Raw genomic sequence first — 21,360 nt, 5'->3', positions numbered from 1 at the left:
CGGCCGACCACCCTTAGTGGGAGGAAACCAGAGCCCCTCTATGATAGGGTTCCATTGATTCTAATGGGAGTCATGTCATGGAGGGGCTGGGATTTCTTCCCACTAAGGGTGGGTCGGCCGCCTCCAGTGCTTTAGCCTGGGACTGGTGGTACAGTCACTTTAATGTCAACCAGAACAATGGTTCATCAGGTGTTAATGAGCAACTGTTTTAGCCAACCTGTGGCAGTATGCCATAGTCTGTAATGAACTGGGCTGATGGAAAGTCATCAGATGGACAATGTTTTGCTCATCCATGAACAAGCTTTTAGGAAAGAAATGCTCAGGTCATTTACCCTTCACCCAGTGTCACTGATCATGTATGATAAGTTTAAATGACTAACTGGTTTATATGGACTAAAATGTATATGACAGTCCGCAAAACAATTGTTCGTCCATCACCCTTCTTCTAATGTAGAGTACATCTTGCATGACATTCATTCATGGGAATAAGAAAAGAAACCACATTTTATATACACAGTGGTACCTTGGTTTCAGTGTAACTTGGTTTAAGAGCTCAGTTTTTCAAAGTTGTGGACTTTGTTTAAGAGCATTGCTTTGGTTTAAGAGCTCCCTGTACTGGGTGGGTGCGCGAGTGGAGGAGAGACATGGTCTGCATAGCGGGGTCTACAGCCCTGTACTCTGACCCAGGAAGTCTCCCTCACCTTCCAAATCATAGCAGATCCACTTCAGGCTGGGGCTTACATCAGGGGACAGGACTGCGGGGGGGGGGGGGGTTAATCTCATCATAGCTGTAACCCCTCTCTCCCCAGACAGAGAGTGCTGGATGCATGTGCCCACATCTGCCCTGCTCATTCCTTCCTGCTCCCTGCAGTCTCTGTCCGCCCTTGTGTTTCCCATCCTCTCCATTACTGTACAGTAACTTATAATATCACATATTCTGCTGTTTCTTTCATCTGTTCTACATGTTATTCAGAATACAAATTCTTGTTATTCTTGGGGTGTGGAACCAATTGTCTGCATTTCAATGATATCTTATGGTAAAATTTGCTTTGGTTTAAGAGTGGATTTAGATTACAAGCACAGTCCTGGAACTAATTATGCTCATAATCCAAGGCACCACTATATTATATATATAATTTATTTTTTTTTAGACACATACATTCACACACAATAATGAAATGACCATACATGTTTAATTCACTATAATTTATTTGTCTATTTGGTACATCAGTTGCATACAGAGAAAGACAACACTATTTTCACAACGCACAGGATTAGTTAGCTACCCTCCCTAGTTAGGGGTTTCTGCGCTTCCATTAACAAGTTACAAGAAGTCTGTCAGTTTTTAGTGAAACAGGTAGCACACAACCAAGCGATCTAAAGATGTACCACAAAGTGCAAGACCTTAAACAGAACAGTGCCTGGGTGGGAAAGTCACGGCTCACTGGATGTCTTTCCAAGGCAATACTACAGACTGTAGATGGGGTCAGATATTGTGCAGGTGACAGACACTGTAATAAACCAATGATCCAATGGTTAACAACCTTTCAACTGCCCAGCAGAGGACTCTCTTAACAAAGTATATCATCTATAACCAATGTCAACTTTATATATACTCTTTAATTGCTAATTAACAGGCCTCAAAAATAAAGAGATCTAGTAGGAAAATAGTCAACACAACTATGTAGATTACAGTGCGGAATAGGAGATAGATCCCATCCGTGCACCCAATATCCAGCCCCATCACAGCACAGGCTGCAAATGGCTCTTACTGGTGGTGAACGGGTATGAGAAGCTAGGTGGGAAATGGCTGTGACTATTCCAAACTTTGGCTGCAAGGAGTGTCCAGGTGGATGCTGCTTGTAAGACAGGGAAGCAGAGTGGAGTGGTTCTGTAGGTCAGTGCTCACATTCCACCAAGATCAATAGGCGTGATTGGCAACGTACAGGGACTTGCCAGCCGCCCCAGAGTCATCTCCGCTGTGCTCATACTTTCCACAGGCTGCAAGCCCATTGGCCTGAAAGGGAAAAGAAAAAAATAAAAAATTTAAAGACAGCTCAGATTACGTTTATGTTCATTGGTTAGACACTTTAGGGTTTGGTATCACGTAGCAGAACAATCTATGCCATATAGCTAAATGGATTACTGAAATTACTGTGAAATACCTGCTGTATGTGAATATCCTATCCTAAGGGCCATCCCTGGTTTTGCCCTTTGCTGCTTTAGGGCCAGCTCACACAGTAAAGTCGGCGGACTTCCGCTTGCAGTGTGTTTCAATAGGACGGCTCACCCGCCTCCACTTCAGCCACTCTTCAATTAAAGAGCTATCATGTCTCTGAGCTGAGAGCGGCAGAGGTGCATTAACCATTCTACTGCAACAGACAGCAGGTGGGATTTCATGGTGAAGAGCTCCGCTGCGGAAATCTGCCAGTTTTACTCTGTGTGAACTGGCCCTAAAGAAGCCAAGGGCAAAACAAGGGATGGAAATGTTTGCACCTTGCAAGACACCGGGGAGAGGTAACGTATACACTTTAATTATTACACTTTTAAAGTAAGGGCTGCACGGACATCGACAACAATACAAATACACACACCCCTTGATGCATAATAATTGAGCTGTGTACTAGGCCCAGTAATTGAACAGATCAGTGCTTGTTTACTATATTGATCCGGACGTCTAATATGGCCTTTAGAATCGACCACCTTACCTCTGCCCGTTTCAGGAACTCTTCAGTAGCAGCACTTTCATTCTCTTTCTTTCCACGCCAAGCATTCAAGGCAGAAGCCTGAAGAGCTCGTCCATAAGAGAAGGTGAGGGCCCAGGGTCTTGCTAGAGGGCAGTTGTTGATTGCATTTAGGTTAATGGTGGCTTCCTCCTCACTTTGTCCACCAGACAAGAAGGTAACACCTGGAGGAAAAAAAACAAGACAAAAAAAAACACACTATGTTACCCACCTCCAAACCCAAGTCTACATGGGATACTACAAATTCGAAAATCTAACCTGCACCTTTTGGCTAGCTTCTGCAGATAAGTTACAAAACTACTGCACACATGTTTTTTTTCTGCTATATTTTAGGATTTGGGTTTTATTATACCAGAAGATGTAGGGGTATGTGCACACTGAGGAAAAGGCGAGGAATTCAGCTTGAAATTCAGCTTGAGATTCCTCCTGTAAAATATGTACAAAGTCCCATTGTGTTCAATGGGTTTTCTGCTCTGTTGTTCACGCTGCAGAATTTCCGAGCAGAATTTTCTGCTCTAGATCTGCTAGAGGAATCCTATAGAAGTCAATGGGGGCTTAAATTCTGCCTGAAAACTTTCTGCTTCAATTCCTCAAGAATTGCTCAGTGTGCACATACCCTAATAGAGGAGAGCTGATACCTGGGACTGCAGGGGGTACGGTGCGGCGCAGGGCAGTTACTGTGGCCATGGCAATCTCCTCAGCGCTATATTTCTTTGAGCAACCATGGCCAGCAGTTACCATGTTGGGTTTCAGTAGTGTTCCCTCCAAGTAAATATGATGATCACTAAGAGCCTTGTATACAGCAGCAAGAACCTAGACACGAAAAAGAAACCACATGAGCTTAGAACTGCACACAAAAAAAAAGAAAAACAAAACCACACACCACACACACTTTCAGCTGATCGATTAATCGGCTGATGGTTATTTTCCTTGTCACAGGAACGTTCAGTGTTCTTGGGGGGGCAGGAACCTTAAGACTTAGTGCATAATGCTGTGTTGATTTTCATCTAGTATAAAGCCTGCAACTTCCATAAATTGGTCTACTTTTGGCACTCAAGCACCATTCCTTCATAGACTTAAGGGGGGGGGGGGGGGGGGTGGGGGGGGGGGGGGGGGGGGGGAAATTGTCGGAAAGACTGAAACCAAAATTAAAGAAAAAGTTCAAACCAAATTAAACTTTTAATTTTTGGCGATTTTACAAATCTACAGCGGAACCTCTGCAAATAACCACCCTCTTATCCAAACCACCCTCTTATCCAGACCCAAATATGTGCACTGGGTGTTTAGTCAATCATAAAATATGCATTGTGGCTATTTTCATAAACACTACCACCGTCATAGAAGACGACTCGCCAGTGGGCACTCTTCTCAGAGTAGTGTTGGTGTACATTACAAAAAGAGAAAAAAAAACCTGCATAATTTTGTGTATCTGGCAATTAGTCAACACTCAGTCCTGTGCAGAATGTTAGCAGCATGCTGATCTCCGCATGCACAGACCTTTTCTGTGACATACTGACAGCGTTTCAGGTCATGGTCTCCATCAGGAAGAATTTCAGGCTCCACAATTGGAACAATGCCGTTCTGCAGAGAGGGGGGGGGGGCAAAAAGAAAAAAACAAAAAAAAAAAAAAAAAAGTGTAAGCTGCACATACCAGTTTGTCTATTGTATAGTGTCACAACAGCATTCCTGTTAATCCTGTCACAGACATGATTACACAATAACCCATTTACCTGCTGGCAGATACTGGCATAGCGAGCTAGCACATTGGCATTCTCCATGATAGCCAAGGAAGAGGGGGTGTGTTCACTGATCTTTAGGACACATCTCCATTTAGCAAAGTCGGCCCCGTCTTTCTTGTATTGAGCACAGCGCTCTGACAAGCCATCCAAACCTATAAAAATGAAGAACTTGCTATTAATATAATTATAAATAAAACATTTCTAATTCTTTGTTGAAAACCTTTAACTGGCAATGGCTGCCTGAAGTCTTGAACTCATGGTCACCACCAGACACCAGATTGAAAAAGCGGTGGAATTCCCCAGCGGAGCTCTCTGCCTCAGTGTCTCTATGGGAGGGCTCACATGCTTCCGCTCCACGCACACAGAATGCTGGAAGCAGAGGCACGCAAGCCCTCCCATACAGACACTGTGGGACACGGAGGCGGGCGGGATTCCACAGCGGTGAGCTCTGCTGTGGAATTCCACTGCTTTTACTCAGTGTGAACATACCCTAAGGATGGCTTGTTTCACCTGCATAGAGAGCTACTTTGACCTCATGTTGTCTTCACAGCAAAGTCTTCCAAATGCAGCACCACAGCTGGAAGTCAATTCCAGGCCTTTTAGCTGCTTAAACAGGTAGTTTAGCCCCCCCCACCCAAAAAAAAATAAATAAAAAATATCTTGTTTCAAATACACTGGTGCCAGAGATTGGTAATTTACTTTTATTAACAGATCTCAAGTCTTTCAGTAGCTATCAGCTGCTGTATGTCCTGCAGGAAGTGTCATTCTTTCCAGTCTGGAGAGCAGGAGTGATTTTCTACTGCTCTGAACAGCAGAAAGCACTGTGTCAGACAGGAGAGAACACACCACTTCACAGAGGACATACAGCAGCTGATAAGAACTTGTAGACTTGAGATTTGTTAATAGAAGTAAATTACAAATCTCTGGCACCAGTTGATTTTGGGGGAAGAAAAAAAAAAAAAAAAATGTGAGAACAACCCCTTTAAATGAGAATGACAAAGGAATTGCCCACACTACCCATAAAGCAGCACAAGAGTAAATTGTCCAATTACTTTTGGTCTCTTTAGAAACAGGGTGGCACATGTTAAGGAGCTGACACTCCTAAAACAGTCATCCAATTTTAGCGTGGATGCCCTTAATTGAAAGATGAAAGTCTGGACTTTATGCCCATGTAGATTATATAACTATAACTTTATAATTTTTCAGTAAACAGGTGCCTCTAGGCGCTAGGACCAAACTGTAATAAGGTCTCGGGAGCAGGGGATATGCGAGTGCGTGCACACGGACAGCCCAGACAGAAAATCAGTAGAGATCTACTGGATCCTTGTCCACCATCCAGATACAGGCGACACCTTGATTACAATGTGGTGGCGTGATGGTCTGGGGAGCCATCATATGACAGTCACCTGTAAAAGGTACACAGCTCAGTGATGTGTTGGACATCCTGCAGCAACCATGGCAGGGCTTATAGTTGACATGTTTCAGCATGAGAATCCTTGCCGTGTATGGATAAGTATTTTCTCGGAAGGTCCCTATAAGTTGTACAGTTTTCACAATACACTAGCGTATAGTGAACCTGTCAAAATGTTTGGGTTCGGCAACAATATCCAAACCCTCAGCATTAGATTCCGCATGGCTGCAGAAGTTGCATGCCGTCCTAGGGAGTCCTGGACAACACGGATACAACCTACTGCACCTAGGGTTACTTTGTTCCTTAGCATCCCATATTCTGTCCTTTGGCCATCAGATACACCGACCGATCACTGACCTTGAGTGGTGCTTTCTCCATCTGTACCAGCAAGGGGGACCACGCCTTTATCAACCTGTCATAAGACGACCAGTAGTCAGTGTATTTGAGTCACAGACAAGACAAGTGGTAATAAGAATAATTCCTTCGATGTCTGATGGTCTAGTGCGTTCCCAGGACTGCAGCTTTCTGGGTTATCTAGTTTGCTGCAATCCATGACTATTATTAGACAACATGTGGAATTGATGTCCTTGTCTTTACCCGACCTTCAAATAGCAAAGCCCTCCCAGAATAGGAGGAAAGGATGAACGCCAATGCACCCATGGTATGTAAATGAATAAAATTCTTACCACAATATTTATTGCTATATACTAGCAATGCTCCATTTACACTACTGTCAGTACAAAGCCTGTTCAAATAACAAAATCATGAATAAACCCACTAACCTAATGGGGGTCTGTAAGATTCAACAGGATTCTGTTATTTTGGACAGCAGTAGGGAAAAGCAATCTTAGGGCTCATACACACTGAGCAAAAGGCGAGGGATTTCTGCTTGAAATTCCTCTTCTATTCTGCTCTGAGCAGAATAGGAGCTGAATTTGAGTGGAATTCAAGCCCTATTGACTTCTATAGGATTCCTCTAGCAGAGGACGAAGGCAATGAAATGCGCGTCGGGGTGGTGGCGTCCTGGAGGCTCTACATTACCACAATCCTCTCAATGGTATACTCTAGGAAATCGTGGGGTTGACTACTAGAGGGCATTTTTTTGAGCACACAGTCCATCAACAGAGGATATGATACTTTGTATGCACTAGCACTTTATTAATTGTTATAATATATGATATTGTGCTCAATGGATTTTTAAATATTTATTGTTAATGTTTGGTTCTTTTTAAACCATGTTTTTATATGTAATTAATATTAAACCATGTTTTTATATGTAATTAATAAAGATTTGTTTCTATGTAAATTCAGCGTTCTTTTTCTGGTAAAAACAAAAGTAGTGACATGTTACTTCTTTGGGTGGAAAGCAGATCTGCGGCAGAAAATTCTGATTGGAAATTCTGTAGTGTGAGCAACAGAGCGGAAATCCCATTGAACACAATAAGACATTGCTCTGTTCATTCTTTTAAGATAGGAATTTCAAGCAGAATTTAAAAGCGGATCTCTCTTCAATTCATTGTCTTTTGCTCAGTGTGCATGATCCCTTACAGTAGTAGCCAAGCACTGCCTTTGCTGCCTTTGAACTCCCTCTGGATGCCTGGAAAAGCTGGATCCAGTCCTGGGAAACTTCTCCCAGTTTCCCAGGATTAATTCAGCTCTCCCTTGCACCTGGAGCAGCACCAAGTTCAAGGTAGCCAGCTGACAAGCCGACGGTCAAGACTAGCGAAGTGATTTGCTTCACTATTAATGTAAATTTGCTCTTCCCTAGACAGCAGTATCAGTGCGGGCACAGACAAAATGGGTAAGGAGGGAAAATTAACATTAGCATGACATGTATTTACCTTGATTCCTACAACAATGTCTTTATCCTTAATCATCTTCACAAAGTTGGTACCACAGTCTCCTTGCTGGTACATGGTCTCATGGAAGAAGATCACACCTCCAATACATTTCTCCATACGCTCATCCCCTTTAAATAGGAGCTGACGGTAAAGACGCCTGTTCTCTTCTGTGTTCTCTACTCCAATACCGTTCAGACGCTTGGCCATGCTCCCTGAAAGAATTGATATATAGCATTAAAATTATCAGACTTAAAGAGCAATGGAGAGTATCCTGTATTAACTTGGTGCCAAAGGGTGGGCATTTTATTGTGTGGGGTACAAATGAGCACTGTTACTACAGTTTTTGGGCACAAATGTGGGCATTCCTTGTGTGTAGTGGGCACAAGGGGGGGTTACTTACTGCACTGGGACAGGAAGGGGGCAATTATACCATCTAGGAGGCATTATTACTAGGTTGGAGCATCATTACCATGTGCAACACTAAAATGGAGTAGAGCTATGAGTGGGCCCTAAAGAAGGGGCACTATGTAGCAGGGTATATGACACCATAACAGATAGTACAGTAATAACTGGCAGTGTGCAACCCAGCAGGAAGAGTAATGGGGGAAGCAACAGATGTGGGATTCAAGATATCTAGGCAGCAAACTCAGGAAGAGGTCTTTATTGCAGTCTGTACCAACAACATAGCTGCAAACTAAAATCACAATGTGTTAGTGTTCCACTTTGCCCAGAAGTTAAATTCAACCCTGATTTGGGGAAAATCTAGAGAAGGAAAACCTATTGCACATCCACACTGTTTATAAATCAGGGGCATGGAGCAGAGTCTACCCACCTCCTCCTATGGGCATTATAGAAGGCCACCCATTTAGTATGCAGCCCAACCAAAGAAAGTAAAGGTGGTGGGGGTTGTGATAAGTCCATCAACTCAATGCTCCACTGAAGACAAAGCATACAACTAAATAAGAACATAAACTCACCCACGGATTCATCTGCAGCGAGGATACCCTTCCCATTCCCTACAATCTTTTGTGCAATGTCTGCCAACTCCTTCTTCTGCTCTGCGCTGAGTGCCGGGTATTGGTGGGTCATCTTGTAAATTCTGTGGAATAGTGAAGATTAAAAAGTGGATTCAAATAAACAGAATTTATAACTTTCTATGTTTTCAGAGAAACTTGATGTACAATGTAACACACTGCACAATGCCAGCTAGAAGGTGCTGGTCTAAGCATTAACCCTTTGTATCCTCTGGGTGACACAGGCACCTTGGAAGTGCTCTCCTTTAATCAATCTTAATATGCTTTACCCGTCTAAGGACTGCAGCCCTGGAGAGGCCTAAACAGATTACAGGCCTATAAACCTCTCCGACAATATGCCAGGATGGCTTCAGGAGCCTCACGCCGTCTCCTAGGAACAGCAGCTGGGAGTTCACATTGGCTCATTGTGCTTACTAATTCATGAAGCCGATGGTGGGCGACAGTATTAACCCCTGACGGGACTCAAGATGACACATGAGGGAGGTCAATGCAAACTGTGTATATGTGGGGATCACAGCGAGACGGTACAGCGCAGGTTTGGTTAGGTGTCACATAATACCGTGTCCCTGCGCTGTTCAGGCTTCGCTCATCAGCTGACTAATTCATATGGCTGCTATGCTGACGGATACCAGGCTGCCATGGTAATCTGAGGAAGGCGGCGTCCTGGTGGAAAGGAGCCTCTCGGGGGGGGGGGGGGGGGGGGAATGAAGCAACAAATGCTACAAATAAAAAAAAAACAAAAAAAAAAACTCCCACTGTCAGGATGAGCTTGTCTCTATTCGTCGCCATTCCCTTCAGGTGCCTGTATACCACTAAATTGTACCACATAGTGACATCTTCTCTCCCTATCCTATAGGTGATAGGTTTGTTTATTATGTTTGTTTATTATGTGTATTAGTTTTGTTTATTATGTGTATTAGTTTTTGCATGTGGCTTTGCTGCAGCTGTACAGGCCTCTTTAAACATTGTTAGGCTAGTCAAAATAACAAAAAAAAAAAAAAAAAACCACAACAAAACTTTACCAGGATGCAAAAACAGTGTTAACACAGCCATATCAAGGATAACAGTGTATCAGCTACCAATATAAGATCAATTGAGATTTAATCCCACCAGCCAGCTGTATAATAGGTTGCAGCATCAGGTGAACAATGCAGCCTCCTCAATGGTCGCCGGTTTTCATCCTTGCATCGTTGTACTATTAATAGCAGTGGTGTAAGGGAGAGCGCCATCATCATGTTGACATGAATGGCACAATGCTGTAATACCTTGCACAGCTGCTACCAGAAGTACAGTGATACAAGACTAGAGATGTTACTGCCCCTCAAATAGCGGATCAGCAGAGGCAATCAGACCCCACTAATCTGGATAAAACAGGTGTCCACAGATGGAGGGGAGACCAAAATAACATTTAGTAAAATACGGGGGGTATTATTACCATGCTGTCAATGAGGCTGCTATAGTAACACATTGTCTCACATTCTACAAGATGTGAAATCATGTAAAAAAACTTAATTCTGGAAAAAAAAAAAAAATCTGTAAGGTGCGATGAGCACCATGGATAAGATGTGACAGGTCATCTCTTCAGCCATCATTATGAAATGACCTTGTGGTGTCCTTGTCCTCCTGCCGTCAGTCATATCGATTCCATAGTTTATAGTACAGTGACAAACACTCCATTATAGGTCAGTCCTGTGTGATCCTGATCAGCGTTGCATAACTCATCTACACATTTATAGGTTAATCCATAGCCAGAGGTCACAGCAGGAATCAAGGTGACCCCCAATGAGGATATCAATATGGTCTAATAATGGGGAAAACTACCCCCCAACACTGCAGCTGTGTCCAACGCACTGCACACCCATCATGGAGGACAACAAGTGCCATCTATTCTGCACGCCCTTCATGTATTGCAGCTTCTGTCATGGGGACAAGGAGGAGGGACATGCAGGAGAGAAGATGGAGGATGGGTTGCAATACACCGACAAAGCTGACAGGAGGCCAGTGCTGAAAGCAAGGACACATCCTTATCCTATACTGTATACACATCAGAGGGACATTGGGATAAGATGTACAGAGAGCAACAGCACCAGAACCTGCCCAGATAAACAGGTGGGGGCTCCATAACATAGCGACAGCACCAGAGCCATAGATGGGGGCTCCATAACATAGCGACAGCACCAGAGCCTGCCCAGATACATAGATGGGGGCTCCATAACATAGCGACAGCACCAGAGCCTGCCCAGATACATAGATGGGGGCTCCATAACATAGCAACAGCACCAGAGCCTGCCCAGATACATAGATGGGGGCTCCATAACATAGCGACAGCACCAGAGCCATAGATGGGGGCTCCATAACATAACGACAGCACCAGAGCCATAGATGGGGGCTCCATAACATAGTGACAGCACCAGAGCCTGCCCAGATAAACAGGTGGGGGCTCCATAACATAGCGACAGCACCAGAGCCATAGATGGGGGCTCCATAACATAGTGACAGCACCAGAGCCTGCCCAGATACAGAGATGGGGGCTCCATAACATAGTGACAGCACCAGATACATAGATGGGGGCTCCATAACATAAGGACAGCACCAGAGCCTGCCCAGATACAGAGATGGGGGCTCCATAACATAGCGACAGCACCAGAGCCTGCCCAGATAAACAGGTGGGGGCTCCATAACATAGCGACAGCACCAGAGCCATAGATGGGGGCTCCATAACATAGCGACAGCACCAGAGCCTGCCCAGATACAGAGATGGGGGCTCCATAACATAGTGACAGCACCAGATACATAGATGGGGGCTCCATAACATAGCGACAGCACCAGAGCCTGCCCAGATACATAGATGGGGGCTCCATAACATAGCGACAGCACCAGAGCCTGCCCAGATACATAGATGGGTGCTCCATAACATAGCGACAGCACCAGAGCCTGCCCAGATACATAGATGGGTGCTCCATAACATAGCGACAGCACCAGAGCCTGCCCAGATACATAGATGGGGGCTCCATAACATAGCGACAGCACCAGAGCCTGCCCAGATACATAGATGGGGGCTCCATAACATAGTGACAGCACCAGAGCCTGCCCAGATACATAGATGGGGGCTCCATAACATAGTGACAGCACCAGAGCCTGCCCAGATACATAGATGGGGGCTCCATAACATAACGACAGCACCAGAGCCTGCCCAGATACATAGATGGGGGCTCCATAACATAGTGACAGCACCAGAGCCTGCCCAGATAGACAGCTGGGGGCTCCATCTCAGGAAGACATCTGACATCACTTTCTTGTCGCTCCCCCTCCCATACAGTGATCTCTATCCAGGATCCCACCATGTACAGATTTGGGCCATTCCCTGCGCCAGGTCTTCAGTCACATTGCCCTGCTAATGAATTACTTGTCCACCCTTGTTACAACTACAATGCCCAGCAGATCTATGCAGGCTACTCTGAGAGTCCTGTTAAGGATCCACAGGTATGAGCAGCTGATGAAGTGTCAACCCAGGAGGAACCCCCCACCCCCACATGCAGGTGATTCGTTAGGGGCATGGTTCCATCATACTGTTAGGGCATTGATGCAATGATGAGAGTTGTAGTACTACACATGCAGCAGAGAGGAGTTTTATCATATGGCAGAAATCATAGGACGGTCTCTAATATGTCACCTGTACAAAGACTGAAAGTAACCCTGAAAATAGAGTGCGCTCTGCTCCATCTATAGGCTGTGCGGGATATGTAGCAGAGCTGACCAGGCGACCACACCCACAGCCCGGAGCAGCTGAGCCGCAGCCATCGCCGAGGAGCCGCAGCCGTCACCGAGGAGCCGCAGCCATCACCTCCCCCCGCGCCCCGGGCAGCCCCTCACCTGTGGCCGCTGCACCGAGCTCTGATGTCTCCGGTAAGGACAGGATTCTGCTGCAGAGCTACGTGACTCCGGAGATCTAATACCCGCTCCTGGCCCCGCCCCTCACCGCTGATTGGGGAGTGACGTCACGTTGTAGTCTTTTCCCTGGAGCTTGCTGACGTCACGTCACTCACTACTGGACCTTCCTTTGTCCCCTTGGGGATTCTGTTACCTGTTCTTTTAAGACATGAGAATAAGCCTGCTAATGCAATATATATCGTATAATAGTTTGTCATAAATTACCTGTGTTACTAATTCAGTATGTAGCATTGGGATCTGTGCTCTTGCAGGGGTTATCCAGCAAAAAATCTTTTTCTTTCAAATCAACTAGTTTCAGAAAGTTAGATAGTTTTGTAAATTACTTCTATTTAAAAATATCAAGTCTTCCCATACTTATCAGCTGCTGAATGTCCTGCAGGAAGTGGTGTATTCTTCTCAGTCTGACACAGTGCTCTCTGCTGCCACCTCTGTCCATGTCTGAAACTAGTTGATTTGAAACAAAAATATTTTTTTACTGGCTAACCCCTTTAATATGTTATACAATTGATGAAAAGTACTGTCTTTATTGGGCGACTAGTATAGTGCATGGTCTATATTACAGCTACTCTTCTGTTACTTCCCTGATACTTTGTCCAGGAATGAATGGAATCCTAGATCCTGATATGAATAGTCATATTATATAATAGATATGATGATCCTCCTGGCTGTAGATGTGTATGGCAGAGAGGTGGCAGTGGACAGTATCACTGGGGGACCAGGTAGAGAGATTCCACACCGGATTACTAGAACAAGGATGCCTGATCGTACGATTAACGATTTCAAAATAACGATTGGTTTTTGATAACGATCAGAGTTTAGACGGAACAATATATCGTACGGCAAAATCGTATTGCGGTCGTTTTGCGATCACTTAAGCCTATCTCGCACATAGGTTAAATCGGGGAAAGACTGTTTACACGAAACGATCTGCGAATTGTTAGCGAACGACCAACGACAATTTGAGAACATGTTCAAAGATCAAAATGAACCATTTCTCGCTCGTCGCTTGATCGTTCGCTATGTTCACACGGAACGATTATTGCTCAGATGCGATCGTTATCGTGCAAATTCGAAAGATAATCGTTCCGTGTAAACGCAGCATTAGATTCCTATTGCAATCACTTGTGTGCCAGTAATAGTACCATGACTCGAACAATACTTGTGTACAATGACTTACTATAATAAGCTATCGATATCACAAAACGTTATCACTGCGTTTATGCAGTACATCCCAGCTGTCAGCATCCCGCCATACTGCAGCGGGACCCATTCATATCAGTAACCCTAGTGACTATGTTCAGGCTGCTTCTCGCTAGTAAACTCTAATTTAAAAGGGTTCTACAAGCTAAGAAAAAAAATGGCCACTTTCTTCCAGAAACAGCACTACTGTTGTCCCCAGTTTAGGTTTTGCAGCTTTGTTCCATTGAATGAAGCTGAATTGTAATACCACACTCAACCTTTTCTACATGGGTGGTGCTAGTTTTGCAAGAAAGTGTCTGTAATTCTCCTAGTTCTGGTTAAACCATAGTTGCTTTCTCCCAAAAACAGCACCACACATGTTCAAAAACTGTGGCTTGTACTGCAGCTCAGTTCCTCTGATATGAATGAGCTTTATGACCGCTCACAACTAGAGGCCAGAGGTGGCGCTGTTTTTGTGAGAAGGTGGCCATATATTCCATTTTTTGGTATAGATATTATAAAATGCCCAAACTCTGCTAAGAATGGCTTATAGTTCCCTGAGGCAATACTGAGCTACATAATTGGCTGTATAGGAGGACAACCCTGTTAGGGTCAGTCTAAAACATGATCCAAAATCAATTAAAACCAACATTTAGGATCAATTAGATATTGCATGTCATCCCTCTAGCTATGTGATCAGATGATCACTAGGTCCAGCATCTGAAACAGAAGGCCATCTTCTCTGGAAGTTGCTTTCAATGACTGTTCTAGCTGAATCTGCCAAAGTGGTTTCGCAATTCCAATCTGTGCACAGATCACGTGCTAAATACCGGGAACTCACTGCATCACACTCTGCTTAAATCTTTGTGAAACTGTACTGACACAGATGCACTGCTGTATCAGTACCGTAGTGTAAAGATTTGAACAGTCTCCACTCCCGGCACTATGAATGATGATGCCGGGAGCTCCAAACTCCGTCTGCATATCGTCTGTATGTACGGAACCTGCGAATGACCCCAAAGTCTCACTCTATAATGGGCAAACACCAAAAATATTCACACAGGTCTCCCAACCGATCGTTCAAAGTTGTGTTATTCTGCCCTTGCGCCTTACTGGGTTATATTAGCTGGTTTGCTGCCCATACATCTGTACCCTTTTCTCCATTGTCTGGTTATGTGGCTTGGAATATATTGGACGTAATTCACACACATGTTGTGCTTTTTATCTTAGCACAAATTTTGTTGGTCAAAGTGTGCGATGGATAGATTTTTATTTACATAGACCGTGCGGTTTCTCCTCCCATGCTGCGTTGTTTTGTCTTGCCTTCAGATTTTAAAATTAGAATCATGTTGTATAGCATATATGGCACTTTTTTTCTGTCTTTAATAAACTTTGTGATATATTGGTACCTTGGTTTCAAGAGTAACTTGGTTTAAGAGCATTTTGGTTTAAGAGCTCACAGTTTTTAAAAATTGTAAATTGGTTTAAGAGCATTGCTTTGGTTTAAGAGCTCCCTGTACTGGGTGGGAGGGGGAGTGGGGGAGGGGCATGGTCTGCATAGCGGGGTCTACAGCTCTGTACTCTGACCAAATAAGTCTCCCTCGCCTTCCAAATCATAGCAGATCCACTTCAGGCTGGGGTTTACACCAGGGGACAGGACTGTGGAGGTAATCTCTCCATAGCTGTAACCCCTATCTCCCCGGACAGAGAGTGCTGCATGTATGTGCGCACATCTGCCCTGCTCATTCCTTCCTGCTCCCTGCAGTATCTGTCCGCCCTTGTGTTTCCCATCCTTTCTATTACTGTACAGTAACTTATAATATCACATATTCTGCTGTTTCTAAATATTTGTTTCATTAGTCTTAAATGTTATTCAGAATAAAAAAATCATTATTTGTGGGGTGTGGAACCAATTGTCTGCATTTCTATGATTTCTTATGGGAAAATTTGCTTTGGTTTAAGAGTGGATTTGGATTACAAGCACAGTCCCGGAGCGAATTATGCTCGTAATCCAAGGCACCACTGTATTTTTCGAAAATTACTTGTGTGGCTCATGTATGGTTGTTTTGGGGGGGTTATTTGATCTAGTCACTCTATAATGGGGTATATAAAATGGGGTTGTCTTGTTAGGACTTCCTCATGGCAGCCTGAAATAGATGGAATCACCTCAATCACAGCCACAAAGAGGAAGCCTATTCCGCTAGTAAATGTGAAGGGCCTCTTTGAATCATTAGATGTAAATCAATATAAGCCAACGCCTCTAGAATAGAAGAAGACAGAGCAGGGAATAAATCAGCCGTCTGCTACCCTGGAGCTTTTCAGATTACCTTGAAGTTCCCTTCAGCCATCGAATGGATGTTCTGCACAGCCCAGTGCTGCTCACATCCTCCCCCAGCTCGTGAGGTCACCTTCAACCCTGGATTGATTGATTTTACAGATACAATATCATATATATCACTAAGAAAAGATCAAATTATATACTAATAGCTGCGGAATATACAGTATAGAGCTGAAGAGGAGAGATTAGGCACCAAAGTGTACAATTAATATTTTTATACACACTTAAGCTGAAAGCATTGGCTGTCCAGGGATTATGGGAGTTGTAGTTAACCAACAGCTGGAGAGCCAAGGTTGCCGACCCCTGCACTAGTCGGATCCAGAATACAGTGCCTAGTGACTCTTATGCAAAGACTGTGCCTCCTAGTGAAGCTCAGCGCCATTCACCGACACTAGCGATTGAACTACTAGGTTTTATTCTAAAAACAAATGGAAAATTTCTCATGTGAAAAGAAATGTGTGTTCACTTCTATCATGTCTCAAAGGTATCCATTATCAACATCACATTCTTTATTCAGGACAGCATTCTGGACGGACTTCAGCCCCAAAGACAGAACTACTAAAATTACTCACAAAAAGAAGCTTGGGACTTAGGGTCCTATTACACGGAGCGATTGACGACTAACAATAAACAATCGTAAACGAGATTGTTTATCGTTAACCTGAAATTGTTCACCATATTAAGGTGTTTGACACAGAGCGGTATATCTGACAGATTTTTTTAATCCAAAGCCAGGAATGAATTTGATAAGAGGAGAAATCTCAGTCTTTCCTTTACGACATGTTCTCTGTTTATAGTCTGTTCCTGGCTTTGGCTTCTATAATCTGTCAGATAAATCTCTCAGTGTAAACACACCATTACACAGAACGATAATCGTTAGTTATGAATGTTACTATGATCGTTATTGCGATCGTTATATGATTGTTTACTCCTTCTGATCCCAGCAAAACAATAAACAATGTGCAATTACACTGAACAATTAGTGGAAAAATGCGGAACTTGAGCGAACAAATTTGGAATTTCAACAAACGATTAGAAAATGATTAACGATAATTTTAGGTTCAGATCTAAGGGCCCTATTACACAGGATTATTATTGTGCGGAAAATCGTTATATAGTTTGAATTTAAGCGATAATCATTCTGTGTAAGGGTCCGTTTACACAAAGATTATCTGCCAAAGATTTGAAGCCAAAGCCAGAAACAGATTATAAACAGAGATCAGGTCATAAAGGAAAGCCTGAGATTTCTCCTCTTTTCAAATCCATTTCTGGCTTTGGCTTCAAATCTTTGGCAGATAATCTGTCAGATAATCTTTCTGTGTAAATGGACCCTAATTGCAGACAATGATCGAAAAATTGTTCATATATCGTTGATCGTTGATTTAGATCTGAACCTAAAATTATCGTTAATTGTAATTCCACATTAGTTCGCTCAAATTCTGCATTTGTTCACTAATCCTTCAGTGTAATTGCACATTGTTCATTGTTTTGCTGAGATCAGAAGGAGTAAACAATCAAAGATTGCAATAACGATCCTAGTAACGATCGTATCTAACGACTATCGTTCTGTGTAGTATGGTGAAGGATTTCAGGTTAACGATAATCTCGTTTGCAATCGTTTATCGTTTACACAGAAAGATTTATCTGACAGATTTTGGAAGCCAAAGCCAGGAATGGATTTAAAAAGGGAATAGATCCCAGTCTTTCCTTTATGACCTTATCCCTGTTTATAGTCTGCTCCTGGTTTTGGCTTCAAAGATCTGTCAGATAAATCTGTCTGTGTAAACGCACCATAATTGTTAAAACTCGCTTCGTGTAATAGGACCCTAAATCAACCACATACGAACGATTTTCCGATCGTTGCCTGCAATTACACAGAACGATTATCGTTTAAATTCAAACGTTTTAATGATTTTTCGCACGATAATCGTCCCGTGTAATAGGGCCCTTAGGGTCCATTTACAGAAAAAGATTATCTGACAGATTACCTGCCAAAGATTTGAAGCCAAAGCCAGGAATGGATTTGAAAAGAGGAGAAATCTCACGCTTTCCTTTACGACCTGTTCTCTGTTTATAGTCTGTTCATGGCTTTGGCTTCAAATCTGTGGCAGATAATCTTTCTGTGTAAATGGACCCTTTGTCACCATTTCTGAATGGGGAATAGATGGTAATGCTGACTTCATCCATGTGAAACAAATGTTGTTGCTTTGATTTTCAGTAGTGTAACTATATGTATATTTGAATATAATCTAATGCTTCCTGTTTGTAGACTTTACAAGTGGACCAAAACAGGAAGAAAATCAGCTCAATTATGACTAATGTATCTGAACCGTCTACTCACAGAGCTGGCAGAAAGTTACACATATTAATCAGTTACTTCTATTTAGTAATCTCTAGGCTTCCTGTATTTATAAAAAAAAAAAGCCCCAAAAATATAACATGAGCCACAAAAACAGTTTTTTTTAAATTAAATACAAGAAATTTTATTTACAACAAATATATCATAAAAACGTGATTGTGTAAGCATATGGAGGCAAGACAAGCAACAGCAGCATGGGAGGGGAGACTGCTCAGTTCAAAAATAAAATGTATACAACACACACGTTGACCGGTGAAATTAATGTACAGTGGTGCCTTGGATTACGAGCATAATTCGCTCCAGGACTGAGCTTGTAATCCAAATCCACTCTTAAACCAAAGCACATTTTCCCATAAGAAATCTTAGAAATGCAGACAATTTGTTCCACCCCCCCCCCCCCCAAAAGAATGATTTATTATTCTGAATAACATGTAAAACAAATAAAACAAACATTCAGAAACAGCAGAATATGTGATATTATAAATTACTGTACAGTAATGGAGAGGATGGGAAACACAAGGGCGGACAGAGACTGAAGGGAGCGTGAAGTAATGAGCAGGGTAGATGCGTACAGTATAGCAGCACTCTTTGTCTGTGGAGAAATGTGTTACAGCTATGGAGAGATTACCTCAACAATCCTGTCCCCTGATGCAAGCCCCAGCCTAAAGTAGATCTGCTATGATTTGGAGGTTGAGGGAGACTTCCTGGTTCAGAGTACAGTGCTGTAGACCCCGCTATGCAGACCATGCCCCTCCCCCACTCATGCTCCCACCAAGTACAGGGAGTTCTTAAACCAAAGCAATGCTCTTAAACCAAGTGACAATTTTGAAAAACTTTGAGCTCTTAACGCTCTTAAACCAAGTTATTCTTAAACCAAGGTACCACTGTATACAGTGGTACCTTGGTTTAGGAGCGTCCCATTATTATGTTGAAACATAAGGTGTGAATAAAGGTCACCGTTTTTTTTCACCCTACAAAGTGCTGTCTCCTTCAAATATATTTAATTCTTTGAGTGGAGGCGCATGAGGCATCCCATTGACACACTGAGGCAGGCAGAATTCTGCCTGTTTTACTCAGTGTCAACATACCCTTAAGCCTGAAGCTTAGAAAATGTGGTGGTGTTCAAATAGGACTCTCAAACTAAGAGTCGCAAATAGTCAGGGGATTCCATATAATGTTGCCAAGAGAACCCTATGGTACAAAACCCATCCGAACGACCCTGCTCCACCGCAATAAGCTTCTCCGTTCTCAGGATGCTCTTGACTACGTATTGTTGAGTGGAGATGCCGAAATGTTCAGGTTGGGCAACGTTCTCCAAATCCAAACACTCGGCCTTTGATTCCCAGTGGCTGCAGAAGTTGGATGCAACCCTACGGAGTTGTAGAAAGCATGGATACAGCCATAGGCTTGAGGACATATTGGTGGTCTTCCAGTGTCTTTGTATTACCATGTAGGCTCCATATCAATTAGCATTAGAGATGAGCGGACCTCAAGCATGCTCGAGTCAATCCGAACCCGAACTTTCGGCATTTGATTAGCGGTGGCTGCTGAAGTTGGATAAAGCCCTAAGGCTATGTGGAAATCATGGATATAGTCATTGGCTGTATCCATGTTTTCCAGACAACCTTAGAGCTTTATCCAAGTTCAGCAGGCCCAGCTAATCAAATGCCGAACGTTCGGGTTCGGATCGACTCGAACCCGGTTTGCTCATCTCTAATTAGAATTTAAATATATGTTGCAGAGACATTGTAGATTTATTGCAGAACAGAATTTATGCAGTGGCAAATCTACACCATATGTGTCAAAGTGGTAAACCTACTGTTTTATTTCATGGAAACATAGACAAAAGCTATGTTCCCAAGTTTTGTGTGTTTTTTTTCCTTTTTTATTTCATGCTGAAAAAAAAATTGCGAACAAAGTATGCTTTTTGTTGAAATCAGTGGAAAAAATGGCTGTTTTTGTGACATAAAATTGAGTTTTTGGTCCATTTTACATCCACAAATTTAGTGTTAACAGCCTCAGATTTAAAAACCACATGTACGGGACACTTCACGCAATGTCAAGCAGCTGCAGCAAAAGCAAATATTACATAAAATGCAAGATACAAGCCATAATCCTAGAGTTTTATTGCCACAATATAAATCCCTAGTAAGGTCACATGTTCCTAGGGATAATAGTTTTGAGCTTCACATCATAGACTGTAATAGGCTGTAATAGCTTGGCACACAACTAGTCAGATATAAAGGATGATAGGTATGTCTTATGAGAGGCTAGAAAAATCAGACTTGGAAGAAAAACACATAAGGGGCATGTTCACATACCGTCCTTTTTTGCCAGTTTTACACCCAACAACTACAGTTTTTGTCGTCAAATTGCAAAAAAAAAAAAAAAAAAAAAAAAAAAAAGAGACATACTAAGGCCTGGTACATCATTCATACATCATTATAGGAAAGTTATAGTTAGAGCCGTCAAGCAAGAGGTGGCAATGGCAGAACCAATAATAGTAGAACAGGGATGGATGGTTATCTAATGGCAAATAGCATTGGGATTTATGAATAATTTATCAGAAATGTATAATTGATCAAAAGAAAATGTTCAACTGCTGGCAGTCTTTACGTTCCCTTTTTCTAGCTGTGAGTTCCACTAGGTGTGGAAATTTGATGGATTTGTCGTTTTAACAATAATTTGGCGAGTTATGTTTTTTTAGCCACATTGCAGCATTTCTATACCTAATAATGTATAATTGCTGCAATGAGAATAGACA

At 42.8% G+C, this 21,360-nt stretch overlaps 1 protein-coding gene across 2 annotated transcripts; it reads right to left on the bottom strand.

The window, feature by feature from the left end:
* Positions 1-1,191: 1,191 nt before the first annotated feature.
* On the bottom strand, positions 1,192-12,726 carry ALDOC (aldolase, fructose-bisphosphate C). Of its 2 annotated transcripts, XM_069946364.1 has the most exons (9): positions 12,643-12,726; positions 8,713-8,834; positions 7,736-7,947; positions 6,252-6,306; positions 4,475-4,635; positions 4,242-4,325; positions 3,383-3,557; positions 2,709-2,908; positions 1,192-2,017 (listed from the first exon to the last, which is right to left on the bottom strand). In XM_069946364.1, the coding sequence occupies exons 2-9, from the start codon at positions 8,822-8,824 to the stop codon at positions 1,922-1,924; spliced, it is 1,095 nt and encodes a 364-aa protein (XP_069802465.1). In that variant the 5' UTR covers positions 8,825-8,834; positions 12,643-12,726; the 3' UTR covers positions 1,192-1,921. The 2 variants fall into 2 exon arrangements, with proteins under 2 accessions (XP_069802465.1, XP_069802466.1); XM_069946365.1 differs by lacking the exon at positions 4,242-4,325.
* Between the last annotated feature and the right edge of the window lie 8,634 nt (positions 12,727-21,360).

The sequence above is a fragment of the Dendropsophus ebraccatus genome, chromosome 11 (assembly GCF_027789765.1).
Source record: "Dendropsophus ebraccatus isolate aDenEbr1 chromosome 11, aDenEbr1.pat, whole genome shotgun sequence".
NCBI classification, from domain to species: domain Eukaryota; kingdom Metazoa; phylum Chordata; class Amphibia; order Anura; family Hylidae; genus Dendropsophus; species Dendropsophus ebraccatus.
The sequence above is the reverse complement of the archived record's forward strand: the minus strand, read 5'-3'. Positions and strand labels throughout refer to the sequence as shown.